The sequence below is a fragment of the Stomoxys calcitrans genome, chromosome 5, assembly GCF_963082655.1.
Source record: "Stomoxys calcitrans chromosome 5, idStoCalc2.1, whole genome shotgun sequence".
NCBI lineage: Eukaryota > Metazoa > Arthropoda > Insecta > Diptera > Muscidae > Stomoxys > Stomoxys calcitrans.
This window is the reverse complement of record NC_081556.1, coordinates 13,602,579-13,628,223: the sequence shown is the minus strand read 5'-3', so window position 1 is coordinate 13,628,223 and position 25,645 is coordinate 13,602,579. Positions and strand designations below refer to the sequence as shown.

Here is a 25,645-nt window from a genome sequence, read left to right as displayed (position 1 = left end):
ACTTTGCCGATAGTATCGATAGGTAAAGTATCAATCGATATTACGACAAAAAATTAAATATCGATAGTATCGATAGTGCCATCGATATTTTGCCAGCTCTAAGGAGAAGACACAGGATAATGTGTGAACACCTCTTTCCGAGCCTGGATTCCCTCCAGGCTCTTAATTCTTTTGTCATTCTGGAGTTGTGTAGAGGGTTGTGTTGGCTGACTGGATCATACTCTCGCCGGTGAGAGTTTCTGCGGATTTTTGCATGTTGGCTTTTGTAATGACTTCTTCTACTTTTCATACCATGCATAGGTCAAATCAGCAACTAACTTGGTTTAGCTCTCTTTTGTGCCTATTTAAGAAACTATAGGGCACAACTTTTATGAAAAAATTTACGTATATGGACTTTTGTTTTGACTTTTAATTAGGCCCATTATGTTACGCTAATAGGAAAAATTTCCCAGAGCGTGCCAAGCGTGATCTAGGATTATACCCTCCTAAGATGCCTTCTGTCCCATAACTCGAGCATCACAGGCACCCAGTACTTGTGTAAGAACTGGTGCCGCCCGGCCTCTCACTGAGACTCTCCGCTCGATACCGCTGATTGTCCGCGGATGTCATTGCAGCTAGTTACGCTAATGGGAAAAATCGCCCAGAGCGTGCCAAGCGTGATCTAGGGTTATACCCTCCAAAGATGCCTTCTGTCCAATAACTCGAGCATCACAGGCACCCAGTATTTGTGTAAGAACTGGTGCCGCCCGGCCTCTCACTGAGACTCTCCGCTCGATACCGCTGATTGTCCGCGGCTGTCTACTCTACTCTACTCCAATTCCAAGACAATTCCACTGCCCGCAAAAGGTGGACACGCGCTGTAGCTCACTGCTAAGCGTCTTGTAACAGCAATGAACACCACACAGATCGGACCTCTTATTTAAATCTAGGGGAGATATTATTTCAAAATTGTAACTTTAATCCACTTACCAATGCATTGGCCTTGCCTGAGCGATCATCTACCCATAGCAATACCATATCCGATCCTGCCATACGTCCCGATTTACGTGAAAACCCCAAACCAATAAAACCTTGGGTATTGACTGTAACGCGAAAATATATATCCTTGGCTTTTGTCCACCATTCCAGCATATAAAGGCCGTTAGCATCCATCATTTCCATGCGACGCCAATCGCTATGATGGACACCTGCTGATTTGGTTGAGGTAATGCCAGAGCCAGACAAGGAAGACGATGACGATAATGATGGCAATGAGGAGGAGGACTGCGACGATGACGACGACGCAGTATCCATAAAACTAATGTTTCTGGCATTGTTGTGACCCAAATGATGGCCATGATGTAACTGATGACTGTTGTGGCTATCATGGGGCCAAGCTGCTAGAAGATATTTGGATGGACGCATGGCTATCAAAAGATAGACCATCAGTAGCAGGTTACAGCGGTAAGTTGCAAGAAATGTCATGATGGTGTTAAGGGGAGGTGAGGGTAGAAAACAATTGTGGGAGGTGTATTCCTTGGGTAGTGTTGTAAAATATGCTTTTGGTGGGTATTTGTTTTTAATTTTAATGCACTTTTCTTTAAGGATAAGGACCTTTTAAAAGATTTTATAGCACACTTTCTTAATTGAGTTGACTTTTTGGAATTTTTAAAAGAATTTTCATAGTTGTTGGGAAACTAAGGTAGAGGGGTTGCGCATTCACTGGTATTTTTGTTTAGATTACAATTTACTTTTATGAGGCTAAGAACTTAAAGTGTGTTGAAGGATTTTTTTATTTTTTAAATGGAATTTGTTTTGTTTTTTGTAGACTTTTAATGGTTATGGCATGAATTATTTTTATTGTGAATTTTTGTTTAATGTAAAAACTGTTTTATTTATATTTTTTCATTAATTCCTGTTAATTTTAATTTTTTTCGTTGTAAGAACTCTGAAACCTCTTTTATTTAATTTTTTTTAACCACTTCTGTTAATGATCATGTTTAATTTATTCTTTAAATTATTTTATAAGAGCCAATGAAAAACCGTTGTTAGTTTGTTTTGCTTTTGAGATTGGATTTGGTGTACAATTTATTAGTATTTTTTATTTGTATAAACTTATTCAGATTTTGGTTAACTAACATTAAATATTTTAGGTTATTTTTTATATTTTATCTTTACATTCTTTATATTTTTCCTGATTATTTAATCACTTTTTCTAAATGAGATCACTTAATTTCTTATTTTTTTTCATAATTTTTATCACTTTTAAATCACCATATAAATCGATGCCACTGTATAGCTGTTTATCCTTGGCTACATTGAACAGCGGCTGTTATGTTGTTAACACCTATGTTTTGTTATCGGCATGTAAGCTAGAGGTATATCGTTAATCGATTAGTTTTTGCACACTCTTTATTATTGAGAAAAGAGCGAGAGCGAGAGAGAGCGACCGAACAAATGAACTACCGATAATAGCACGCGTAATCCCGTATCGTAAAGTTAGCCTGCATGCGTATGGCAATGGCTTGAGGACATGCATATGTATGTAGGAATTCTTGTATATGTATGTATGCGTCTGCGTGCGGTTATTTTGGTCTCTACTGTGGTGTTGTTGTTATTTGTATTGCCGAAGATGAAAGATACGCAGCTGTCGTTTTTCGTTTTTATAACTTCCGATGAATAAAGGCAACCAACCAGCCTTGTGCCCTTGCGTTCGCAACCGCAGCAGCAGCAGCGTTGACAGTCAGGCAAACGGCAGTTGTGTTATTTTGAAATGATCAAACATTTGCGCCTGCACACAGCACACCTTTTGTTTTTATTTTTGTTGAATTCCCTGGTTATTTCCCCCAACCAAAGAAGTTTCACGCATATGGTTTTTGTCTGCTTCTATTTGCGGAGCACTTAAGTTAAACAAATAAAAATACACACATATAACACTTGGCCTCGAAAAATAGGGGTGGATGGTTTTTAAATAGAAATAACCCTAGGCAAATTTGGTATTTTTCATATTCAATTCACGACTTCATTATGGGTTCCTTAAACCATATTTCTTTTTAAATCACAATTTTATTATTATAACTTAAACCATTTGTTGTAAATATTTTTTAAAAAAACTTTCTTATTGTTTCATATACTCTTCAATTTAATTTTTTCATAAGCTATTTCACAATATTGGTATTTTTCATTTCTGGTTTTTGCCATACATATCTTTCACCATACACTTTTCTTTTTATTTTGCATTATCCTTTGTTCGTTTTTTTCTTCTTTTTTAATTTTCTTATACGCCTGCGGCTTACATCCTTTCCTTATGCTTATCCCTTGGCGAATGCGCCTTTTGTTGCCTGCCAAAACTCGTTTGACCTGTAGATTGGTTTGTTGGTTAGTTTGGCTTTGTTCTCTTTTGCAACACTCTCTTCATTTGTACTCATGTGAAGAGAGCATGACTTCATATGAGTACAAACTTACTCTCTGTGTTTACCCCTCTGGCATAAATAATGCCGGCCGCTTGGTTTGTGTTGATTAGTGCAGTTTTACTACCTGGTAGGAAATTTGTTGGCACACACCATTTGGTAGGTTGGTCATCATAAATCGATTAGTCAATGGGATCTAAGACAAAAAGTCTAGAATAGTGTGTAATACAAGGTTAGCAAGATAAAATGTCGTTGTATTGTCCAGGGTTGTACCAGAAATTCTGATTAAAACAAGTGTCTAAAAACAATCAAATTCGTTCGTGCCAAGATATGTCGAACATTTATAGTTCTTTTCTAAGAGTTAAATGATAAAAATGAAGAAAGGTTCTACAATCTTTGCTAAGGGTGACGCAAACAAAATTTGTCCTTCCTAGTCTCAATATCCAAAGATGCCAGTTCTGGGAGATGGGCTAAACGATTTTAAGGAAATTTTGTGCCATCTTAAAATAATCAAAACCGAAAAAGGAAAAGGATACAATTACTGCCCTTTCCCAAGGAAAGGGTACAAAGACTACACATCCCAAAGGAAAAGGATACAAAAACTACACTTTCCAACGAAAAAGGGTGCAAAAACTACCCTTTCCCAATTGAGAGGTAAATAACTACCCCTTCCCAAGGAAATGAGTACTACAACTACACTTTCTCAGGGGATAGGGTACTAAAATTGGCTTACTACTCCTTCCCAAGGGAAGAGATAGGGTAAAAACACCCTTTCCCAAAGGAAAGGATACAAAATCTACCCGTTCCCAAAGGAAAGGGTACAAAATCTACCCTTTCCTAAAATAAAGGGTACCAAAATCTACCCTTTCCCATAGGCAAGGGTAGTTTTAATACGTTTCCCATTGGGAAAGGGTAGTTAAGGTATAAATCTTAAGTACTAAATCTACTCTTTAACTTTGGAAAGGGTACTAAAAATACACTTTCCCAAGGGAAAGGGTTACTAAGCTACCCTTTGCCAAGAGAAGGGGTACTGATACTACCCTTTCCCAAGCGAAAGGGTACTGAAACTACCCTTTCCCAAGCGAAAGAGTACTAAAACTACACTTTCCCAAGAGATGTGGTACTAAAACTGCCTTTTTCCAATGAACGTGTGTATTAAAACCACCCTTGCCAAGTGAAAGGGTGCTAAAACAACCCTTTTTCAAGGGAAGGAATGCAACAACTTTCCTTTCCAAAGCGAAACGGTACTAAAACAACACTTTTCCAAGGAAGAGCGTACCAACGCTACCCTAATAAATTAATACCCTTGCTAAGAAATAGGGTACTAAAAACTATCCTTTCCCAGCAAAAGTGTACTAAAACTACCCTTTTCCAGGGGAACGTGTACTAAAACTACCGTTGGCCAAGGGAAAGGGTATTAAAACTACACTTTCCCCAAGGAAAGGGTACCAAAGCTACCCTTTGCCACTTTGTACTGAAACTACTCTTTCCCAAATGAAACTATACTTTCCCCAGGGAAAGGGTACCAAAGCTACCCTTGCCAAGAGAAAGGGTACTGAAACTACTCTTTCCCAAATGAAAGGGTACTTAGTTTACCCTTTTCCAAGGGAACATTTACTAAAACCAACCTTTTGCAAGGGAAAGGATTCTAAAACTTCCCTTTTACAAGAGAAAGGACGCCAAAACTTTCCTTTTCCAAGATAAACATAACTAAAACTACACTTTCTCAAGGGAAAGGGTACCAAAGCTATCCTTTGCTAAGGAATATGGTACCAAAGCTACCCTTTGCCAAGAGAAAGGGTACTGAAACTAACATTTCTTGCGCGAAAGGGTACTGAAACTACGCTTTCCCAAGCGAAAAGGTACTAAATCTGCTCTTTTCCAATGCCTAGTTTCCCTAAAACTACGCTTTGGCAAGGGAAACGGTACTAAAACTACACTTTGCCAATGGAAAGGGTACTGAAACTACACTTTCCTAAGGGAGAGGGTACCAAAGCTACTCTTTGGCAAAAGAAAGGTTACTGAAACTACACTTTTCCAAGGGAAAGCGTCCTAAAACTACCCTTTCCCAAGCGAAAAGGTACTAAATCTGCCCTTTTCCAAGGGAACGTGTCCTAACCACCCTTTGCCTAGGGAAAGGGTACCAAGTCTTTCCTTTCCCATGGGAAACGGTACTAAAACTACACCTTCCCAAGGGAATGGGTACTAAAACTACACCTTCCCAAGGGAATGGGTACTAAAACTACCCTTTCCCAAGGGAAATGGTTCTAAAACTACCCTCATCCAAGGAAAAGATTGCCAAAACTTTCCTTTCACGAGGGAAACGGTACTAAAACTACACTTTCGAAAGGAAAGGGTACCAAAGCTATCCTTTGCCAAGGAAAAGGGTACCAAAGCTATCCTTTACCAAGGAAAAAGGTACCAAAGCTACCCTTTGCCAAGAGAATGGATACTAAAACTACCCTTTTCCACGCGAAAGGGTACAAAAACCACCCTTTTTCCAAGAGAATGTGAACTAAAACTACCCAATGAAAAGGGTACTGAGACTACACTTTCCAAAGGGAGAGGGTACCAAAGCTACTCTTTGGCAGAAGAAAGTTTACTGAAACTACCCTTTTCCTAGGGAAAGAGTCTTAAAACTACCCTTCCCCAAGCGAAATAGTACTAAAACTATTCTCTCCAAGGGAACGTATAGTACAACCACACTTTGCTAAGGGAAACTACTTCAACCGTACTTTGCCTTTCTCAAACGAAAGGTACTAAAACTACCCTTTCCCAAGGAAAATGGTTCTAAAACTACCCTCATCCAAGGAGAAGGATGCCAAAACTTTCCTTTCCCGAGGGAAACGGTACCAAAACTACACTCTTCCGAGGGAAAGGGTACAAAAGCTTACCCTTTGTCAAGGTACTGAAACTACCCTTTCTCAAGCGAAAGGTTTCTAAAACTACCCTTTCCCAAGCGAAATGGTATTGAAACTACCCTTTTCCAAGGGAACGTGTACTAAAGCTAGTCTTTCCCAAGGGAGAGGGTACTTAAGCCTTTCCGAGGAGAACAGGTAATTTTTGGACGGGTTTTGAGGGTGGGTCGGTCCGCCTGTATCTTTTCGTCTGCATTTTCATTCCCCCTTATTCCACTTTTGCCAGGCACCCAAACGATGTGTTGAGCCATCCTCAGATAGGGCGTTAATCTACTTCTTACACTCCAAGACCGTGATCAGGACGGTTCCTGGTTGTGTACTCTACCGTGTCACTTAATGTATTCTATAATCCTCTAGATTTATGCCTGCAGGGCCCCTTTATGGTTAGGTAGTCGCTAACATATCTCAGACTCTGGGTCCTCAATGAAGACGCACAGAAATGTTCTCTCCTAGAGCTAGATACAAGGATGCGTCGACCTTGTAGCAGGAACTAACAGATGACAATACCAGAGTTTCGTCAATCTAAGACTGTGCTGCTGGTAGAAGAGTCATGCATTTGACCTCAAACGTCGCCTCAGTTATCTGATCCGAAACCTCTTCCGTTCCTGAAAAACTCGAAATCGCCAAACACTGGTATGCGAAAAAGTTATCTTTATTGGTTTCAGTTTTATAAAAATCTCGATTTGAATTTTGGTTTTCAAAAATTTTTACATTTTGGGCTCATTTTGTGTTTTACTTAAATAATACGGCCAAAATTTTATATTTTGATTTCTGCTGGGATATTGTGTTGGAAAGCAAATCCTGACCTTTATATGAAATGTTTTAAAATATGTACAAAAATGTCTACCTAATGTGGACATCTCGGCTATTTCCCTATACATTTTCTACTCTATTGCGTACTTTGTGCTGCTTTGTCCCAATTCTTCCAGCTGAGTGATGTCAAACTTTATCATATATCCATACCTTTGCTCCTGCAATGGCCTATTATCCTCAAATGTATATCAAATCGTTTGGTTCGCCTTCGTAGAATTTTTAAAACTTCCGCAACCTTTACCAACTGTTTATGACAATATTTCCAATTGGGTCTCTTACAACTCTTAGTTTTTCCAAAAAAAAACCTAAGAACCAAAATGTTCTCTTTTATTGGTTATGACTCTTTCTTTCAATTCGAAAAGAAATAAAGAACAGAAAAGTATCCCATCACAGCATAAGATAACAACAATGCATGAGATCGCAACGAAGCGCATCAGTATTCAAACATCGCACACGGCAAGTAAATGTAAAACTTGTACAAAGTAGGTACGTACACATGTGCTGAACGAATAATACCCAATAGCCCACAGACAGACAGACAGACATGAGACATATTTACGGTTGCCTTATATCTTTTTATTTTTCAACATTTTGTTGCGTTGCCTTTATTTTTTTTTTTGCTACGCCTTTTTGCTTTTATTTTTAAAATTCAATACATGAACTGCTGCCACTGCCACTCTCTTCCTCTCTTTGTCACTCACAGGCCCCTTGGAATGTGTGCGAACGGGCAGCCTGCCAGCCAGCCTGAATAGGCGCAGTTTCTGCCACATTTGCTGCTGTTACTACTTTACTTCAGCCATAAAGGCAGTGGAACAGTTGCGCGCATGCGCATCATCATCATCATTCATTCGTGCAGCATTCGTTTTTTACTGGGGGTATTTTTTTGTGCCATTTGCCAGAATAGCTTAACTGCAGGGAATACTTCTGCAAAAATAAAATAAAAAAGATCGTCTCGTTTTCAAGAAAACAAGTTCAATACGAACAGACAGACAGACAGACATGTTGTGGAAATTAAACAGAACTAAACTTCTCAACTACTGACTAAATGCCCAACTAACAACCAACCAACAAGCAAAGCAATCGTGTGCTCCCTCCCGGCAACAGCGATGAATGAGTTGGCAGAAGTGTTGCCAAAAGTACAATGAATAAGTTTTGATGCCAAGTTGCATACATTGTTCGAGTGTTTAGATCAGTGGCGAGTGTTCCAAGTCCTAAGAATCTGGATAATCCATATGCTAAGAATCAGGCGGATACATTGTGGGTCAGGGCAGATCACAGAGGGACATTCCGTGTCAGGGCTTGTATGACACTTGGTTGCAACTGAAAATTGCATCGGCTGAAGCAAATTCCCTGATGTTTTAGAAAATGACTATGAATACCTTTTGGATATTGAGCCCTCTAAAGTTCAAGATGTAAAATCGGCGGATCGGTTTATATAGGAGCTATATCAGGTTTTACGCCGATTCAGGCCATACTTACCATGTATGTAAGGGGTCATAGAAGAAGTCATTGTGTAAAATTTCAAAACACGATAAGAATAGAGACCTCTGTAGGCTGAAGATTTATTGTCGGGGAATTGGTTTATATGAGAGCTATATCAGGTTTTGGACCGATTCGGACCATGCTTGCCCTTATATGTTCAATGTCATGGAACATGTCACAGCTCAAAATTTCAACCAAATCGGATAAGTAACACACCCTCTAGAGACACAAGATTTAAAAAGGGGATATCGTTTTATATGGGAGCTATACCAGGTTATGGACCATTATCTAGCGATTCAGAGCATATTTGGCATGTATGGTAGAGGTCATAGATACAGTGACTGTGCAAAGTTTCAGAAAAATCAGATAAGAATTGCGCCCTCTAGAGGCTCAAGAAGTAAAATCGGGAGATCGATTTATATGGGAGCTATATCAGGTTTTACGCCAATTCAGACCATACATGGCATGCATGTGAGGGGGTCACAGAAGATGTTCTTTTGCAAAATGTCCGCCAATTTGGATAAAAATAGCGCCATCTAGAGGATGAAGAAGTATTATAGGGGGATTGGTATATAAGAGAGCTATATCAGGTTTTGGACCGACTCGGACCATACTTGGTGCATCTATTGAATGTCACAGAAAACGTCACAGTACAAAATCTCAGTAAAATCGGATGAGAATTACGCCCCCTAGAGGCTCAAGAAGTAAAATCGGGAGATCGGTTTATATGGAAGCTATATAAGGTTATGTTCCGATTCATACCATATTAGTCACGTATATTAGAGGTCATAGGTACAGTGGCTGTTTCAAATTTCAGCAAAATCGGATAAGAATTACGCCCTCTAGAGGCTCAAAAAGTAAAATCGAGAGATCGGTTAATATGGGAGCTATATCTAGTTTTACTCCGATTTAGGCCATACTTGAAACCTATGTTAGGGGTCATCGAAGAAGTCATCGGAAGATCGATCGGCTTAAATGGGAGCTATATCAGGTTTTATGCCGATTTAGGCCAAACTTGGCACGTATGTTAGGGGTCATCGAAGAAGTCATTGTTCAAAATTTCAGTCAATTCGGATAAAAACAGCTCCCTCTAGAGGCTGACATGTATTATCGGATGATCGGTTTATATGGGAGTTATATAACGTTTTGGACCGACTCGGACCATATTTGGCGTATCTATTGAATGTCATAGAACATGTCACAATACCAAATTTCAGTGAGAATTGCGCCCTCTAGAGGCTCAAGAAGAAAAATCGGCCGATCGGTTTATATGGGAACTATATCAGGTTATGATTCGATTCAGACCATATATTAGAGGTCATAGGTACAGTTGAAATTTTGTACAAATACTTCTTATCAGTGTAGGTCAGTTGGGATTTTAAATGGGCCATATCGGCCCATGTTTTGATATAGCTGTCATATAAACCGATCTGGTATCTTGACTTCTTAGGCCTCTAGAGGGCGCAATTCCCATCCGATTTGGCTGAAATTTTGCAGAAAGTTTTTTGTTATGACTTTCAATAACTGTGCTAAGTATGGTTCAAATCGGTCTATAACCTGATATAGCTGCCATATGAACCCATCTTAGATCTTGACTGGCCCACTAGAGGACGCAATTCTCATCCGATTTACCTGAAATTTTGCATGACGTATTTTGTTATGACTTTCAAAAACTGTTTTAAGTATGGCTCAAATCGGTCTATAACCTTATATAGCTGCCATATAAACCGATCTGGGATCTTGACTTCTTAAGCCTCTAGAGGGCGCAATTCTCATCCGATTTGGCTGAAATTTCTCATGAAGTGTTTCGTTATGACTTCCAACAACTGTGCTATGAATGGTTCAAATCGGTCCATAACCTGATATAGCTGCCATATGAACCAATGTTGAATCTGGACTTCTTAAGCCTCTAGAGGGCGCAATTCTCATCCGATTTGGCTGAAATTTCGCATGAAGTGTTCCGTTATGACTTCCAACAACTGTGCGTACTATGGCTCAAATTGGTATATATAACCTGATGAAGCTACCATATAAACCGATGTTGGATCTTGACTTCTGGAGCCACTAGAGGGTTCAATTCTCATCCGATTTGGCTGAAATTGTGCATGAAGTGCTTTGTTATGACTTTCAAAAACTATGCTAGGTATGATTCAAATCGATATATGATATGATATAGCTGCGCTATAAACCGATCTGGGATCTCGATTCTTAAGCCTCTAGAGGGCGTAATTTTTTATCCGATTTTTTATAAGATTTGGCCCGGCCGAACTCAGCACTGTCTTACTTATTTTAATTTTCTGCTACCTCTAAGCTTTCAAAAGTGTTCACTCTCTTACTTATTTTAATTTTCTGCTACCTCTTAGCTTTCAAAAGTGTTCATAGTGGAACTTTGTACAGCCGATGCAATTTTCAGTTGAGTTCAAATGTCAGAATATGAGAATGCCATAATCTCTTATATTCTATGGCATTTTTCCCGATTATTTGTAGTTCGTCTAAGAATGGAAGTATTTTTGTAATTTTCTGCTCCCTCTAAGCTTTCCAAAAAGTATTCATAGTCATTTTCAACAATGGTTGCTGAACATGCTAAATGACCATAACTCATGACTCTATCTTCACACCCTTATCGGTATGTCTATGAATCGGATATCTAGAATGGTCTTCAGAGCCGTAGTTGACGTGTTTTATCCTTGGGTTGCACTTTTTCTTCATCTCAGTCTACCAAACTACCGAAGCGTAAGTAAATCCGTGATTAGGCAAAACCGTTTTGGCCTTTCTGTTTAGCTGATTCGGATCTCCAAGCCTTAGAAGTATTCGGATTATTAACCCTTAGAAGTAGTATAACGTCGTCTGCGTAGCAGACGGTTTCATATCTCTCTCTTCAGTCCGGATTCGTAAATCCGTGAGCATCCATAGGAGTAGCGATTGTGTGAATTAGATGTGCAGAAAGCATATTGTGTTTCGAAGATGTTATACTTGGGCTCGCAATCACCTGTAAGAATCTGGCCACCTTATTCTTTCTGATATCAGTCCAACTACTTTTTCCAATTAATGTTTTTCATTATCATTTTATTATGTAATTTCACTTCCTTATTTTAACGTCTACGAATAAAGATGTTGCTTTAGTATTATTTGTGTACCACTTGTGTCTAAAGTAAATCAGTTTTAATTGCTTCTTTGTTCTCTGCCAAAAGTTTTGTTTGGTAACCCTATCACTTTGCTATGCGACGGTGAATAAATACAATTGACGCTAAAATGAACTGAATTGGCAAACTACTGTTGGCGGTCGAGACGATTGCTTGGGCAAAGCACAGACAAGGCAAAATAAATCTTTAGCTTTGAATTACTAAACGTTTGTTGAATGCTTGTTAGAATTACCTTTGTAGAGCCTGTTATTACGACGCCACCCCAGTCAGTGCGACAGAGTTTTTGATTCCTTTGGTATAAGTGAATGGTATATATCGATTAAAATTTAGGGAAGTTCTGGCCAACATACTACAACACCATAGAACTATACGGGTTTCACTAATGACTCTTTAAACCTGTATACAATTCTGAGTTTCAAACGAAACTTAGGCTAATGGCTTTCATTTAGCGTCTTTAGTGTCTTTTTGGAAGTTAGGCTTCTTGATTTAGTTTCCAATTAAGATTTTTTTTTTATATGAAAATAAATATTTAACTTAAGATAATTTATTTTTATTTCTTATACGAAAATTCAAAGTTATATTTCTTGATATAAACTATAACGCTTTAGAATGAACTTCCAAAAAATAGCATTTCCTTTACTAAAAAGTCTGAGACCCACTTTTTATGCTTGGTCCTTATAAACCCAAGTTGTTTTTTTTTTCTCACTTTTATATAAACTTGAAAGTCTTCCTTTTGTGCCTAACGCCTCTTATTTGTTTCATTTAAACCTAAACCTCTCCTAAACAACTAAAGCCAAACAAAAGCTTCATATTGAGTTTGTATTATAAAAAAAATATATATAAAATTGTTGCAAAGAATGAAAAAACAGAAAACAGATCCATAAAGTTTAACTTTAACGCAGTGAAGCATGATACATTCATCCCTTTCCATGGTTGGATGAGCACCGTCAATAGCAGAATAAACCTTTCTGCCAACCTAGATGAGACCATGAAACCATTATTCTTTATGCGAAAAAAAAACAAAAATTTTTTGCACTCACAGGGTAACAAATGATGAGTACTGATATACGTATACTACACTCAAAGAAAAAAGTCTGCTGATAAAGCAAATATTGTTCGTTGACTGTTAGTAGTTAGCTTTGCTGCTATTACAGCAATACTTCTGCTGTTATAGATACATGTCCGCAATTTGAGAACAGTAGGTTAACTGCTGAAAAGTCTGTTGTTTGCTAAAAATATATCTGCTGCTCGATTTGTGATGGGTTTGTATTGAGTTAAATAGTAAAAATGAATCAAAGTAAAATTAAAAATAAAATTTTTCGAAAATCTTCCAGCTCGAGATCATATTCAATGCTTTTCAATCGAAGAATAGCATAGCAAAGAACTTATAAAAGTTGAACAAGTGTGTGTTATTATTCAACACACTTTGACTGGCTAGTGGATCATGATTTCGGTTACGCCATATATCCTCATCAACACCTTTGTCAAATTGATTAAGGTGCTCTACATACCCAACGACTATTGAATGCGGTGTAGAGCAAGCAAGCAAAGAACTTATAAAAGTTGAACAAGTGTGTGTTATTATTCAACACACTTTGACTGGCTAGTGGTTCTACACCGTACTCAAATACTATTGAGTATGGTGTAGGGCAAGCAAGTAAAGAACTTATAAAAGTTGAACAAGTGTGTGTTATTATTCAACACACTTTGACCGGCTAGTGGATCTTGATTTCGTATACGCCATGTATCCTCATCAACACCTTTATCAAATTGATTAAGGTGCCCTACATACCCAAAGACTATTGAGTACGGTGTAGAGCAAGCAAGCAAAGAACTTATAAAAGTTGAACAAGTGTGTGTTATTATTCAACACACTTTGACTGGCTAGTGGTTCTACACCGTACTCAAAGACTATTGAGTATGGTGTAGAGCAAGGACTCAATAAGTCCCTCCTTATAAAAGTTGAGCAAGTGTGTGTTATTATTCAACACACTTTGACTGGCTAGTGGATCATGATTTCGTATACGCCATGTATCCTCACCAACACTTTTGACAAATTGATTAAGGTGCCCTAAATACCCAAAGACCATTGAGTACGTTGTAGAGCACGCCTTTGTTTCGAAACAGGGCTCAATAAGTCCCCTAACTCTCCTTCTTCTCCCTTACTGCGCTAAGGAGAGTTAGGGAATTTACTGAACCCTGTTTCGAAACAAAAGCGTGCTCTACAACGTACTCAATGGTTTTTGGGTATTTAGGGCACCTTAATCAATTTTTCAAAAGTGTTGATGAGGATACATGGCGTATACGAAATCATGATCCATTAGCCAGTCAAAGTGTGTTGAATAATAACACACACTTGCTCAACTTTGTAAGGGGGGACCATGGATTGCATTTGTCGAGTTCTTTTCACGGTATCTCGGTTAAGGCCAACAAAGGGTAAAAGAAAATAATTGCTATGCTATTGGAACTATATCAAGTGCTGGTCCGATGGGGACCATAATCGAATTGAATGTTGGAAACCATAGTAGAAGTCATTTTGTAAAATTTCAGCCATATCCGATAAGAATAGCGCCCTCTAGAGGCTGAAGATGTATTGTCGGTGGATCGGTTTATATGGGAGCTGTATCAGGTTTTGGACCGATTCGTACCATACTTGGCTTATCTGTTTCGGATCATACATGGCTTATCTGTTATCATGGAACACGTCACATTACAACATTTCAACCAAGTCGGATAAGTATTACGCCCTCTAGAGGCACAAGATGTAAAATCGGGAGATGGGTTTATGTGGGAGCTATATCAGGTTATGGACCGATTCAGACCATATTTGGCGCGTATGTTAGAATTCATAGATTTAGTCACCACGCATGTTACAATTCATAGATGTGGTCACTGTGCAAAGTTTCAGAAAAATCGGATATTAATTACGCCCTCTATAGGCTCAAGATGTAAAATCAGGATATCGGTTTATATGGGAGCTATATCAAGTTATGGACCGATTCAGACCAAATTCTCCACACATGCTAGAATTCATAGATTAAGTCACTGTGCAAAGTTTCAGAAAAATCGGATAAGAATTACGCCCTCTAGAGGCTCAAGATGAAAAATCAGGAGATCGGTTTATATGGGAGCTGTATCAAGTTATGGACCGATTCAGACCAAATTTTCCACACATGTTAGAATTCATAGATGTGCACAGTTTCAAATGAGAATTACGCCCTTTAGAGGCTCAAGAAGTAAAATCGGGAGATCGGCTTATATGGGAGCTATATCAGGTTATGGACCGATTCAGACCATATTTGGCATGTATGTTAGAACTCGTAGATGTAGTGACTGTGCAAAGTTTCAGAAAAATCGGATAAGAATTACGCCCTAAGAGGCTCAAGAAGTAAAATCGGGAGATCTATTTATATGGGAGTTATATCAACCGATTATAGACCGATTCAAATCAAATTTGCCACGCATGTTAGAATTCATAGATGTAGTGACTTAACAAAATTTCAGTAAAATGTGGTGAGAATTACGCCCTCTAGAGGCTCAAGAAGTAAAATCGGGAGATCGGTTTAAATGGGAGCTATATCAGGTTATAGATCGATTCAGACCAAATTTGCCACGCATGTTAGGATTCATAGATGAAGGAACTAAACAAAATTTCAGCAAAATCGGATGAGAATTGCGCCCTCTAGAGGTTTAAGATGTAAAATCGGGAGATCGGTTTATATGGGAGTTACATCAACCGATTATAGACCGATTCAGATCAAATTTGCCACGAATGTTAGAATTTATAGATGTAGTGACTTAACAAAATTTCAGTAAAATGGGGTGAAAATTACGCCCTCTAGAGGCTCAAGATGTAAAATCGATAGATCGGTTTAAATGGGAGCTATATCAGGTTATAGACCGATTCAGACCATATTTGGCACGTATATTAAAGGCCATAGATACAGTGACTGTAAAAACTTTTAGCAAAATCGGATGAGAATTACGCCCTCTAGGGGATCTAGAAGTAAAATCGAGAGATGGGTTTATATGGGAGCTATATCAGGGTTTTGGACCGATTCAGACCATATTTGGCGCATATGTTAGAGGTCTTTGATACAACGACTGTGCAAAGTTTCAGAAAAATCGGATAAGAATTACGCTTTCTAGAGGCTCAAGATGTAAAATCAGGAGATCGGTTATGGATGGACCGATTGATACCAAATTTACACTCATGCTAGAGGTCATAGATGTAGTGACTGTACAAAATTTCTGCCAAATTGAATAGGTTCAAGCTGTAAAATCGGGGCATCGGTTTAAATGGCAGCTGTATCAGGTTATGGACCGATTTGAACAATACTCAGCACAGTAGTTGCAAGTCATTACGTTATGCAAAATTTCAGCCAACTCGGATAAGAATTGCGCCCTCTAGAGGCTGAAGAAGTCCAGATTCAAGATCGTTTTATATGGGAGCTATATCAGGTTGTGGGCTTATTTTAACCATACTCAGCACAGTAGTTGCAAGTCATAACGAAATACGTCGTGCAAAATTTCAGCCAAATCGGGTAATAATTGCGCCCTCTATAGGCTCCAGAAGTCAAGACCCCAGATCTGTTTATATGGCAGCTATATATATAGGCTACGGACTAATTTCAACCATACTTAGCACAGTTGTTGGAAGCCATAGCAAAACATCTCATGCAAATATCAGCCAAATCGCATAAGAATTGCGCCCTCTAGTGGCTCAAGAAGTCAAGATCCAAAACATCGACCGATATGGCCCATTTACTAGCCCAATCAACCTACACTAATAAGAAGTATGTGTGTAAAATTTCAAGCGGTTAGCTTTACTCCTACGAAAGTTAGCAGGCTTTAGACAGACAGACGGACGGACAGACATCGCTAGATCGATTTAAAATGTCATGACGATCAAAATAATATATGTACTTTAACGGGTCTTAGACGAATATTTCGAGGAGCTACAAACAGACTGAGGAAATTAGTATACCCCCATCCCCAACCTATCTTCAGGTTAGTTTAGTCCTTTACAGACTCACTTAGAGAGTTTAAGGTCCATTGTGATACCACAGTAGCGACAGACCAAGGCTTCTGGCGGAAATCGAACCCACAACCCTGCACTGGTAATCCAAGCACGCTACCAATGAGGATATAAACCAAATAGAATAGAAAATAAAAAAATTCGAAACAAATAAAAAATCTCAAAGAAAATCGAAATGATCGCAAACATTTTTGCTATTTTGAATAGAAAATTTCGCTGAGTGTAGTACATTTCACTTTAAACCAAAGTAGGTTTTTGGGTTTTTTTTCCCGTTCTTGGTACTGTTTTTACTGATTTAATTAAAAGAAACTTTTCGTTAGTGTTTTTCCTCAGTGGTTTATGTTGTTGCAATGAGCTTTGGTTGGAATATTTGATAAATGTTTTACTACAGTGGCGATTTGTTTGGGGGTGTTGTTCAAAGACAAGTTGTGGGCGTTATTCAAATTTGCTATATCACGCATCAGTCAAAGGCTATGTAAATTAGCGAGAATTTTAAGCTTGAAGCAGTAAATGTTTCGGCTTGTCTGCATAGATATGAGCTTTAACATAGCCCCACAAACTATAGGTTAAAGGCGTTAATTGGCACGATCTAGGCGGCCAATTGACCAGTGCTGAATGTGAAATAAAATATTCACCGAACGCGCCTCTCAATAAGTCCATTGTTACGCGTGTTGTGTGGCATGTGGCACCGTCTTGTTGAAACCACATTTCATGCAAGTCAAGCTCTTGCATTTTGGGCAAAAAAGAGATGGATATATGATCTTACGATAGCACTCGCCGTTTACAGTAACGTTGCGATTCGCGATTCGTCATCCTTTATGGTGAAGATCTGTGGAACTAAAAAGATGGTTCAGCAGAGGAACACCTCAAGAAGGTGTACTGTATCCTCTGGTAGAAAAAGGTGTAAAAGTGATCGCGTATGCTGATGACGTCGCAATTGCAGCTAGGGGAAAGTTTCCAGCACTCTAAGAGATATATTGGGTTGCCCAAAAAGTAATTGCGGATTTTTTAAAAGAAAGTAAATGCATTTTTAATAAAACTTAGAATGAACTTTAATCAAATATACTTTTTTTCACTTTTTTTTCTAAAGCAAGCTAAAAGTAACAGCCGATAACTGACAGAAGAAAGAATGCAATTACAGAGTCACAAGCTGTGAACAAATTTGTCAACGCCGACTATATGAAAAATCCGCAATTACTTTTTGGGCAACCCAATACTTCAGGAAGCTCTACGTGCAACAGCAAAGTGGGCTTCCAAAAGTGGTCAAGGCGTAAATCCGTGCACAACAGAATTAGTTTTTTTTTTATCAGCAGATGCAAGTTGCCTACTGTGGCACATGTCTCCTTGGGAGGAGAGAATGTTCCATTCCAGTAAGCGCAACATACCTGGGTGTTTTGTTGGGCAGGAAATTGAACTTCAAATCCAAAATATTGGAAAGGGCAGGAAAGGCAACTCTTGCCCCATACACCAGCAAGAGAGCCATTGTCAAAAGTTGGAGGTTTATACCGCGTGTCATGCAGTTGTCACTCATATAGTGCTATATGGTGCTGTGGTCTGGTGGACGGTGCTTCAAAATTCCACCTACTGTTCAATACTCAATACCGGATCCAAAGGATGGCTTGTTTGTTGAGGACGACACAATCTGATGCAATGAATTTAATCCTACATCTAATGCCTCTGGTCACTGTGGCTACACAAATTGTTGCGACCACTGCCGTGAGGCTAAGGGAACTTTCTCTTTGGTCATGTGGCGGCTACGGACACTGTGTTATAACTGATACAATGTCCAATGTTCTAGGCAGTGTGGATTACACCCTACCTGAGTCGCTTTTTAATAAAAAGTACTGTATCACTATTCCTGAGGCCACCGTAGCGCAGAGGTTAGCATGTTCGCCTATGACGCTGAACGCCTGGGCTCGAATCCTGTTGAGATCATTAGAAAAAAGTTCCAGCGGTGGTTTTCCCCTCCTGAATCACTAAAGTTAAACCTACATCTAATGCCTCTGGTCACTGTGACTAGACAAATTGCTGCGACCACTGCCGTGAGGCTAAGGGAACTTTCTCTTTGGCCATGTGGCGGCACTGCGTTATCCTTGATACAATGTCCAATGTTCCAGGCAGTGTGGACTACATCCTACCTGAGTCGCTTTTTGATAAAAAAAAAAAAGTACTGTACCACTATTCCTGAGGCCACCGTAGCGCAGAGGTTGGCATGTTCGCCTATGGTTCCGCCTGGGTGCGAATACTGGCGAGACCATCAGAAAAAATTTTCAGCGGTGGTTTTCCCCTCCTAATGCTGGCAACATTTGTGAGGTACTATGACTTCTCTCCAAAGAGGTGTCGTACTGTGGCACGCCATTGGGATTGGGCTATAAAAGGGAGGCCCCTAATCATTGAGCTTGAACTTGAATCGGACTGCACTCATTGATATGTGAGAAGTTTGCGACTGTTCCTTAGTGAAATGTTCATGGGCAAAATTTGCATTTTATCGCTATTCCTGATAGAACCGATTGGAACTACGATATCCCTGGTAATAGAAGTTACATAGACTTCTATATGGATGGCTTCAAACTAGACGCCCAGGTGGGCTTTGGGGTGTACTCTAAAGATCTAGAACTGGTCATATCGAAAAGGTTACCAGTGTGTATCAAGCAGAGAGATAAGGAAGTGGTGGAAGGGCTATGATATATAGTCATAACGATGATTGGCATAAATATTGTGTTGCCCAAAAAGTAATTGCGGATTTTTTAAAATAATCAAATATACTTTTTTACACTTTTTTTTCTAAAGCAAGCTAAAAGTAACAGCTGATAACTGACAGAAGAAAGAATGCAATTACAGAGTCACAAGCTGTGAAAAAATTTGTCAACACCGACTGTATGAAAAATCCGCAATTACTTTTTGGGCAACCCAATAGCTTCTCAGACAGCCAAGTAGCCAATTAATCCCTGGAGAATGTATTTCTGAACACAAAAACCTCCCTCGACTGTCGTAGATCTCTCGACGAGATGGCTGAACAGTTCAAAATTTGTGTGTTCTGGGTGCCGGGCCTCAAGGATATCCTAGGGAATTTTAAAGCAGACGAGCTTGCGAGACTAGGAACTACCCTGCATATTCCAGGGATACTGGAATCTGTGGCTATGCCTCTAGCAACATATAAGCTAAGTTTTCAGGACCAGGCCTGAAGGACAACGAATGATAGATGGTCCCAAAAGGGGACTGTGAGCATTTCAAAACTATGTGGCCTAATCTAGACTTGAAAAGGTCTATCGCTTTGCTGTCACTGGCTAGAATAGACGTCTCAGTCATTCTGTTCGTCATGACAGGTTACTGTCTAATCGGAAAACATGCTGACAGACTGAAAGTTTTCAGTAACGACTTTTGCAGAAGCTGTGAGAACATCGAAGATGAATAGACTATAGAACACCTTCTGTGTGTGTGCCCCACACAAGCAGTCAGAAGGAGTTCCACTTTAGGTTCTCATTTCTTTGAGAACCTATTTGATTTAGTGGATGTGAACATTCGCAAGTTATTGGGCTTCTTAAAGCGATCTGGATGGTTGAACGGTAGGAACTAGAAGACATCTTCCTTCTTCTGTTGCTGTGATATCACAATGGACGAAAATGTCTAGACTCACTTAGACATTTTCGTCCATTCTGATATCACAGTAACAGAAGAAGGAAGATGTCAGAATGTCACTTAAACCTAAGCTACGCTTTAGAGACTGCAATAGCCACACGTATGGTCCTATTGTAAGAAAATCTTGCAAGGTTCCATTCGATTTGTTCATAGGTAATCAGAATTGAAGACTAGATTTACCCATAGATTCTAGATATTAAAAGCAGAACTTATACTCGGCATCGTTGTAGGGTATTATCTAGTCAACTTCGCCCGACTTTTACCTTTCCTTACAGGTTTCAATTATTTTCTGCCTCGTTGTCATCTTATCTATTTGCACACTCATACACATTGTGTAAGTGTGTATGTGTGAAATTAAAAGGACAATAATGGCATTGGTCATGGTGTCGTGGTATAATATCAAAATTAAATTTTGCCCTTTTTTTTTTTCTTCTAAAAACCTCAAGCTGCTAAATTTTCTAGCCTGTGCGTCATACAGTCCTTCCATTCTTTCTACTTCTGCCTGCCTCTTTTATTCGTTTCCCTGTTATTTATGGATTAATTATTGATATGGCTGCGGGTTCGATTATCTTTGCAACCTCAATGGTCTCGAAAACCAAACGAATGCTTTGCAGCCTCGCTGAACCTACTTATATTGGGTTGCCCAAAAAGTAATTGCGGATTTTTTAAAAGAAAGTAAATGCATTTTTAATAAAACTTAGAATGAGCTTTAATCAAATATACTTTTTTTACACTTTTTTTCTAAAGCAAGCTAAAAGTAACAGCTGATAACTGACAGAAGAAAGAATGCAATTACAGAGTCACAAGTTGTGAAAAAATTTGTCAACGCCGACTATATGAAAAATCCGCAATTACTTTTTGGGCAACCCAATATTAGGTTATCGATGCGAACCATGTTGGTGTTGAGTGTGTTGTGTGTATGTGTGCGCAGTAACATGCTGCCCTTTTTAATGCAACTGGTATGCAGCCATTGCATTCGATTTGAGTGTGCGGCAAGGGACGGCACACTTTTCCAATCAAACCGCAGAGTAATATTCAAAAGGCAAACCCGATTTTGTTGTACCCTACTCCAGAAACAAAACAAAAATTCTTTTGATGCAACCAACCATCTGTCTTGATTATAAAAAAAGGTTCATTAAGGTCAAGCATTTTTCCTATGTCGAAAATATCGACCGAATGTATTAAACATTCACTGTAGCGCAGAGGTTAGCATGTCCGCCTATGACGTTAAACGCCTGCATTGGAATCCTGGCGAAAACATCAGAAAACGTTGGTTATCCCCTCCTACTGCTGGCAATATTGTAAGGTACTATGCCATGTAAAAAGTTCTACCCTAAGAGGGGAGACTGCCAAAGACTCTTATAACAGCTTAAGGACAGGTGAGATACTATGCCATGTAAAAATTTCTCCCCTAAGAGGAGTTACATTGGGCCACGCTGTTCGGACTCGCCTATAAAAAGGAGTCTCCTGATCATTGAGCTAAAACTTGCATCGGCCAGAACTCATCGATAGGTGAGAAATTTTTCCCTGTTCCCTAATGAAATGGACAAATTTAAATTTTAAATCAAACATTAACAGCAAGCTTTGAAATTAAACCTGTCCAAGTTAGTCTGGCGTCACACATCCGGTTAACTCGGACAGGCGATTGAAGTTGGCACCTGTCCGAGTTAACCGGATGTGTGACGCCAGACTAACTTGGACAGGTTTAATTTCAAAGCTTGCTGTTAATGTTTGATTCAAAATTTAAATTTGCCCATTTCATTAGGGAACAGGGAAAAACTTCTCACCTATCGATGAGTTCTGGCCGATGCAAGTTTTAGCTCAATGATCAGGAGACTCCTTTTTATAGCCGAGTCCTAACGGCGTGGCGCAGTGTGACTCTACTTAGGGGAGAACTTTTTTCATGGCATAGTACCTCACCTGTCCTTAAACTGTTATAAGAGTCTTTGGCAAATATCTTGAAAAAATTTCATAATACTAAACTGTAATTCTGACAAGGCAATATGTCCACTTCTTCCTGGCTGCTAGATAAAAAATTCATTGCGTCATAAGTTCCTTTACCACAGTAGTGCTGTAGGGTATACAATGAAAAACATCTGCTGCTGTCAACCCAATACTGATACCCATAGTAGCCTCTTCTCATTATGGTTGTTCTTCTTACATTGCCTTTTGGTAAAGTGGCTCTGTGCTTTTGGGGCATATGACTATTGCGGCAAACGCCAAGGGCATCAATACTCTTCTACACTAGGCATAAGCGCACGATAATAGCCATAAACCAGATATTCTTCCGAGCATGGCTTTATTAAGGGGAACGAACAGCAAAAGCAGCAGCAGGCAGACGCTTGTCCCACAACCACATTCATATTGTTAAACAATTAAGATAAGCCCTTGTTAATTTATTAGAGGGTAAAATAGGATTTTATCAACTCGTTGTCATTGTCCGCAAAATGTATCCCTTTTTCTCTTTCTTTACCTCACATGAGAAACCCAGGGTAATAGAGTGTTAAAGAGCGAGAGTGAGAATGAGAGTGACATAGTATAGGGTCTGCTTTGGCAATTAACACTCGACAGCTCTCAAAGGTGAAAAGTGGACAATAGAATCATTGTTTATTTCGGGGTTTCCTTGTGGTTAAGTTTACAATTTTGTTAAAAATTTCCCATTCTTGAAACTTTTCTCAGTGACATTTGATTTCTATAGCCTTTGTTACAATATTGGAATCGTATAGCTATGGTCATCATTTGTAACACTTAGTATAGGGAGAATAGAAGAAGACAATAAATGTCAAATGCACAAATGCAAGTTCTAAGTTTGGTCTAAATGGTAAAGAAAGCAGGCCTTAAGTATTGGGTTGCCCAAAAAGTAATTGCGGATTTTTCATATAGTCGGCGTTGACAAATTTTTTCACAGCTTGTGACTCTGTAATTGCATTCTTTCTTCTGTCAGTTATCAGCTGTTACTTTTAGCTTGCTTTAGAAAAAAGTGTAAAAAAAGTATATTTGATTAAAGTTCATTCTAAGTTTTATTAAAAATGCATTTACTTTCTTTTAAAAAATCCGCAATTACTTTTTGGGCAACCCAATAGTTCCTACCGTTGAACCAGCCAGATCGCTTTAAAAAGCCCAATAATATGCGAATCTTCACATCCGCTAAATCAGACAGATTTTCAAAGAAATTCGAACTAAAAGTGGAACTTCTTCTGATGGCAAGTGCGGTACCCGCACACAGGAGGCGTTCAATAGGCTCTTCTTTTTCGATGTCTTCACAGCTTATGCAAAAGTCGTTACTGGCAACCTTCAATCTGTCTGCATGGTTTCCAATTAGACAGTGACCTGTCATGACGAGCACAATGACTGAGAGGTCTGTTCTAGCCAGTGACAGCAAAGCGATAGACCTCTTCAAGTCTAGTTAAGGCCATTCGAATGGTAACAGCCCCCTCTTTGTGGCCATCTATCATTCCTTGTCCTCCGGGCCTGGGTCCTGAAAACTTAGCTTACATGTTGCTAGAGGCCCACACCCACAGTTTCAAGTTTCCCGGGAATGTGTAAGGTAGTCTCGCAAGCTCGTCCGCTTTACAATTCCCTTGGATATCTCTGTGTCCTGGCTCCCAAAACAGGTGAATTTTGAACTGTTCAGCCATCTCGTTGAGAGTTCTGTGACAGTCAAGGGCGGTTTTCGTGTTCAGAAATACGTTCTGCAGGGATTTAATGGCTGCCTGGCTGTCTGAGAAGAATTTATGCCAATCGTTGTTATGCCACTAAACCAGACGACCAGGTGGACTTTGGGGTGTATTCTAAAGATCTAGAACTGGTCATATCGAAAAGGTTACCGGACCAATGCAGTGTGTATCAAGCGGAGATCCTTGCAATTAGCCATTCCACTACTTCCATTCCACTTCTTCCTTAATTGCAAGGATCTCCGCTTGATATGCCACTAAACCAGACGATCAGGTGGACTTTGGGGTGTACTCTAAAGATCTAGAACTGGTCATATCGAAAAGGTTACCGGACCAATGCAGTGTGTATCATGCGGAGATCCTTGCAATTAGCCATTCCACTACTTCCATTCCACTACTTTCTTAATTGCAAGGATCTCCGCTTGAAGTCAAGCTACATAGACTTCCATTGCCAGGACTATAGTAATTCCAATCGGTTCTATCAGGAGTAGTGGTACAGTACTTTTTATCAAAAAGCGGTTCAGCTAGGTTGTAATCTACATTGCCTGTAACATGGGATATTGTATCAAGGACAACACGATATCCGTAGCCGCCACATTACCAAAGATAAAGCTCCCTTAGCCTCACGACAGTGTTTGTAGCTAATTGTCTAGACACAATGTCCGGCTGTGATGCACATACAAGGCATTCTTTGGATCCGGCTGAATATTGAACGGCAGGTGGACTTTTGAAGCTTCCGCCCATCGTCCACCCGACCCCAACACCATATAGCACTTGGCCAATGAGTAAGCTCCCTTAGCCTCACGACAGTGTTTGTAGCAAATTGTCTAGACACAATGTCCGGCTGTGATGCACATACAAGGCATCCTTTGGATCCGGCTGAATATTGAACAGCAGGTGGACTTTTGAAGCGCCCGCCCATCGTCCACCCGACCCCAACACCATATAGCACTTGGCCAATGATTAAGCTCCCTTAGCCTCACGACAGTGTTTGTAGCAAATTGTCTAGACACAATGTCCGGCTGTGATGCACATACAAGGCATCCTTTGGATCCGGCTGAATATTGAACAGCAGGTGGACTTTTGAAGCTTCCGCCCATCGTCCACCCGACCCCAACACCATATAGCATTATAAGTCTGAAAACTGCAGTATATACCCAGTGCATGACGCGCGTCCTAAACTTGCAACTTTTGCCAATGGCTCTCCTGCAGGTGTATAGGGCAAGAGTTGCCTTTCTTGCCCTTTAAAAAATGTTGGATTTGAAGTTAAATTTCCTATCTTTAATCTATATATCGGATTTAAAATTTAGAAAAATGCATGAAATCTTTATTTGAATCGATAGTACGGTCAATATAATTTAATGTTTGAAGACTATTCCACTGCTGACTTTGTTCAGTCTTTTCTATTCCATCAACAACAACAACCAACACACAGATGGTTGGCGATTCCTTTTGTTGCAAAAAGTAAAGTGGGAAAACTTTCAATGCAGCTCTCCTCGTCCATTAAGCTCTGTTTGCTGAAGTTGCTATGCCTTTAATACATTTTTGT

At 39.4% G+C, this 25,645-nt stretch overlaps 1 protein-coding gene across 1 annotated transcript in view; it reads right to left on the bottom strand.

Annotated features, from left to right (window-relative positions):
* LOC106090136 (MOXD1 homolog 1) overlaps positions 1–2,708 on the bottom strand; it is a 76,850-nt gene extending 74,142 nt beyond the window's left edge. The window contains exon 1 of the mRNA XM_013256227.2: positions 970–2,708. Within this exon, the coding sequence (XP_013111681.2) occupies positions 970–1,464 (495 nt within the window). The 5' untranslated portion in view covers positions 1,465–2,708. The remainder of the gene's footprint in view (positions 1–969) is intronic.
* Positions 2,709–25,645: the final 22,937 nt, after the last annotated feature.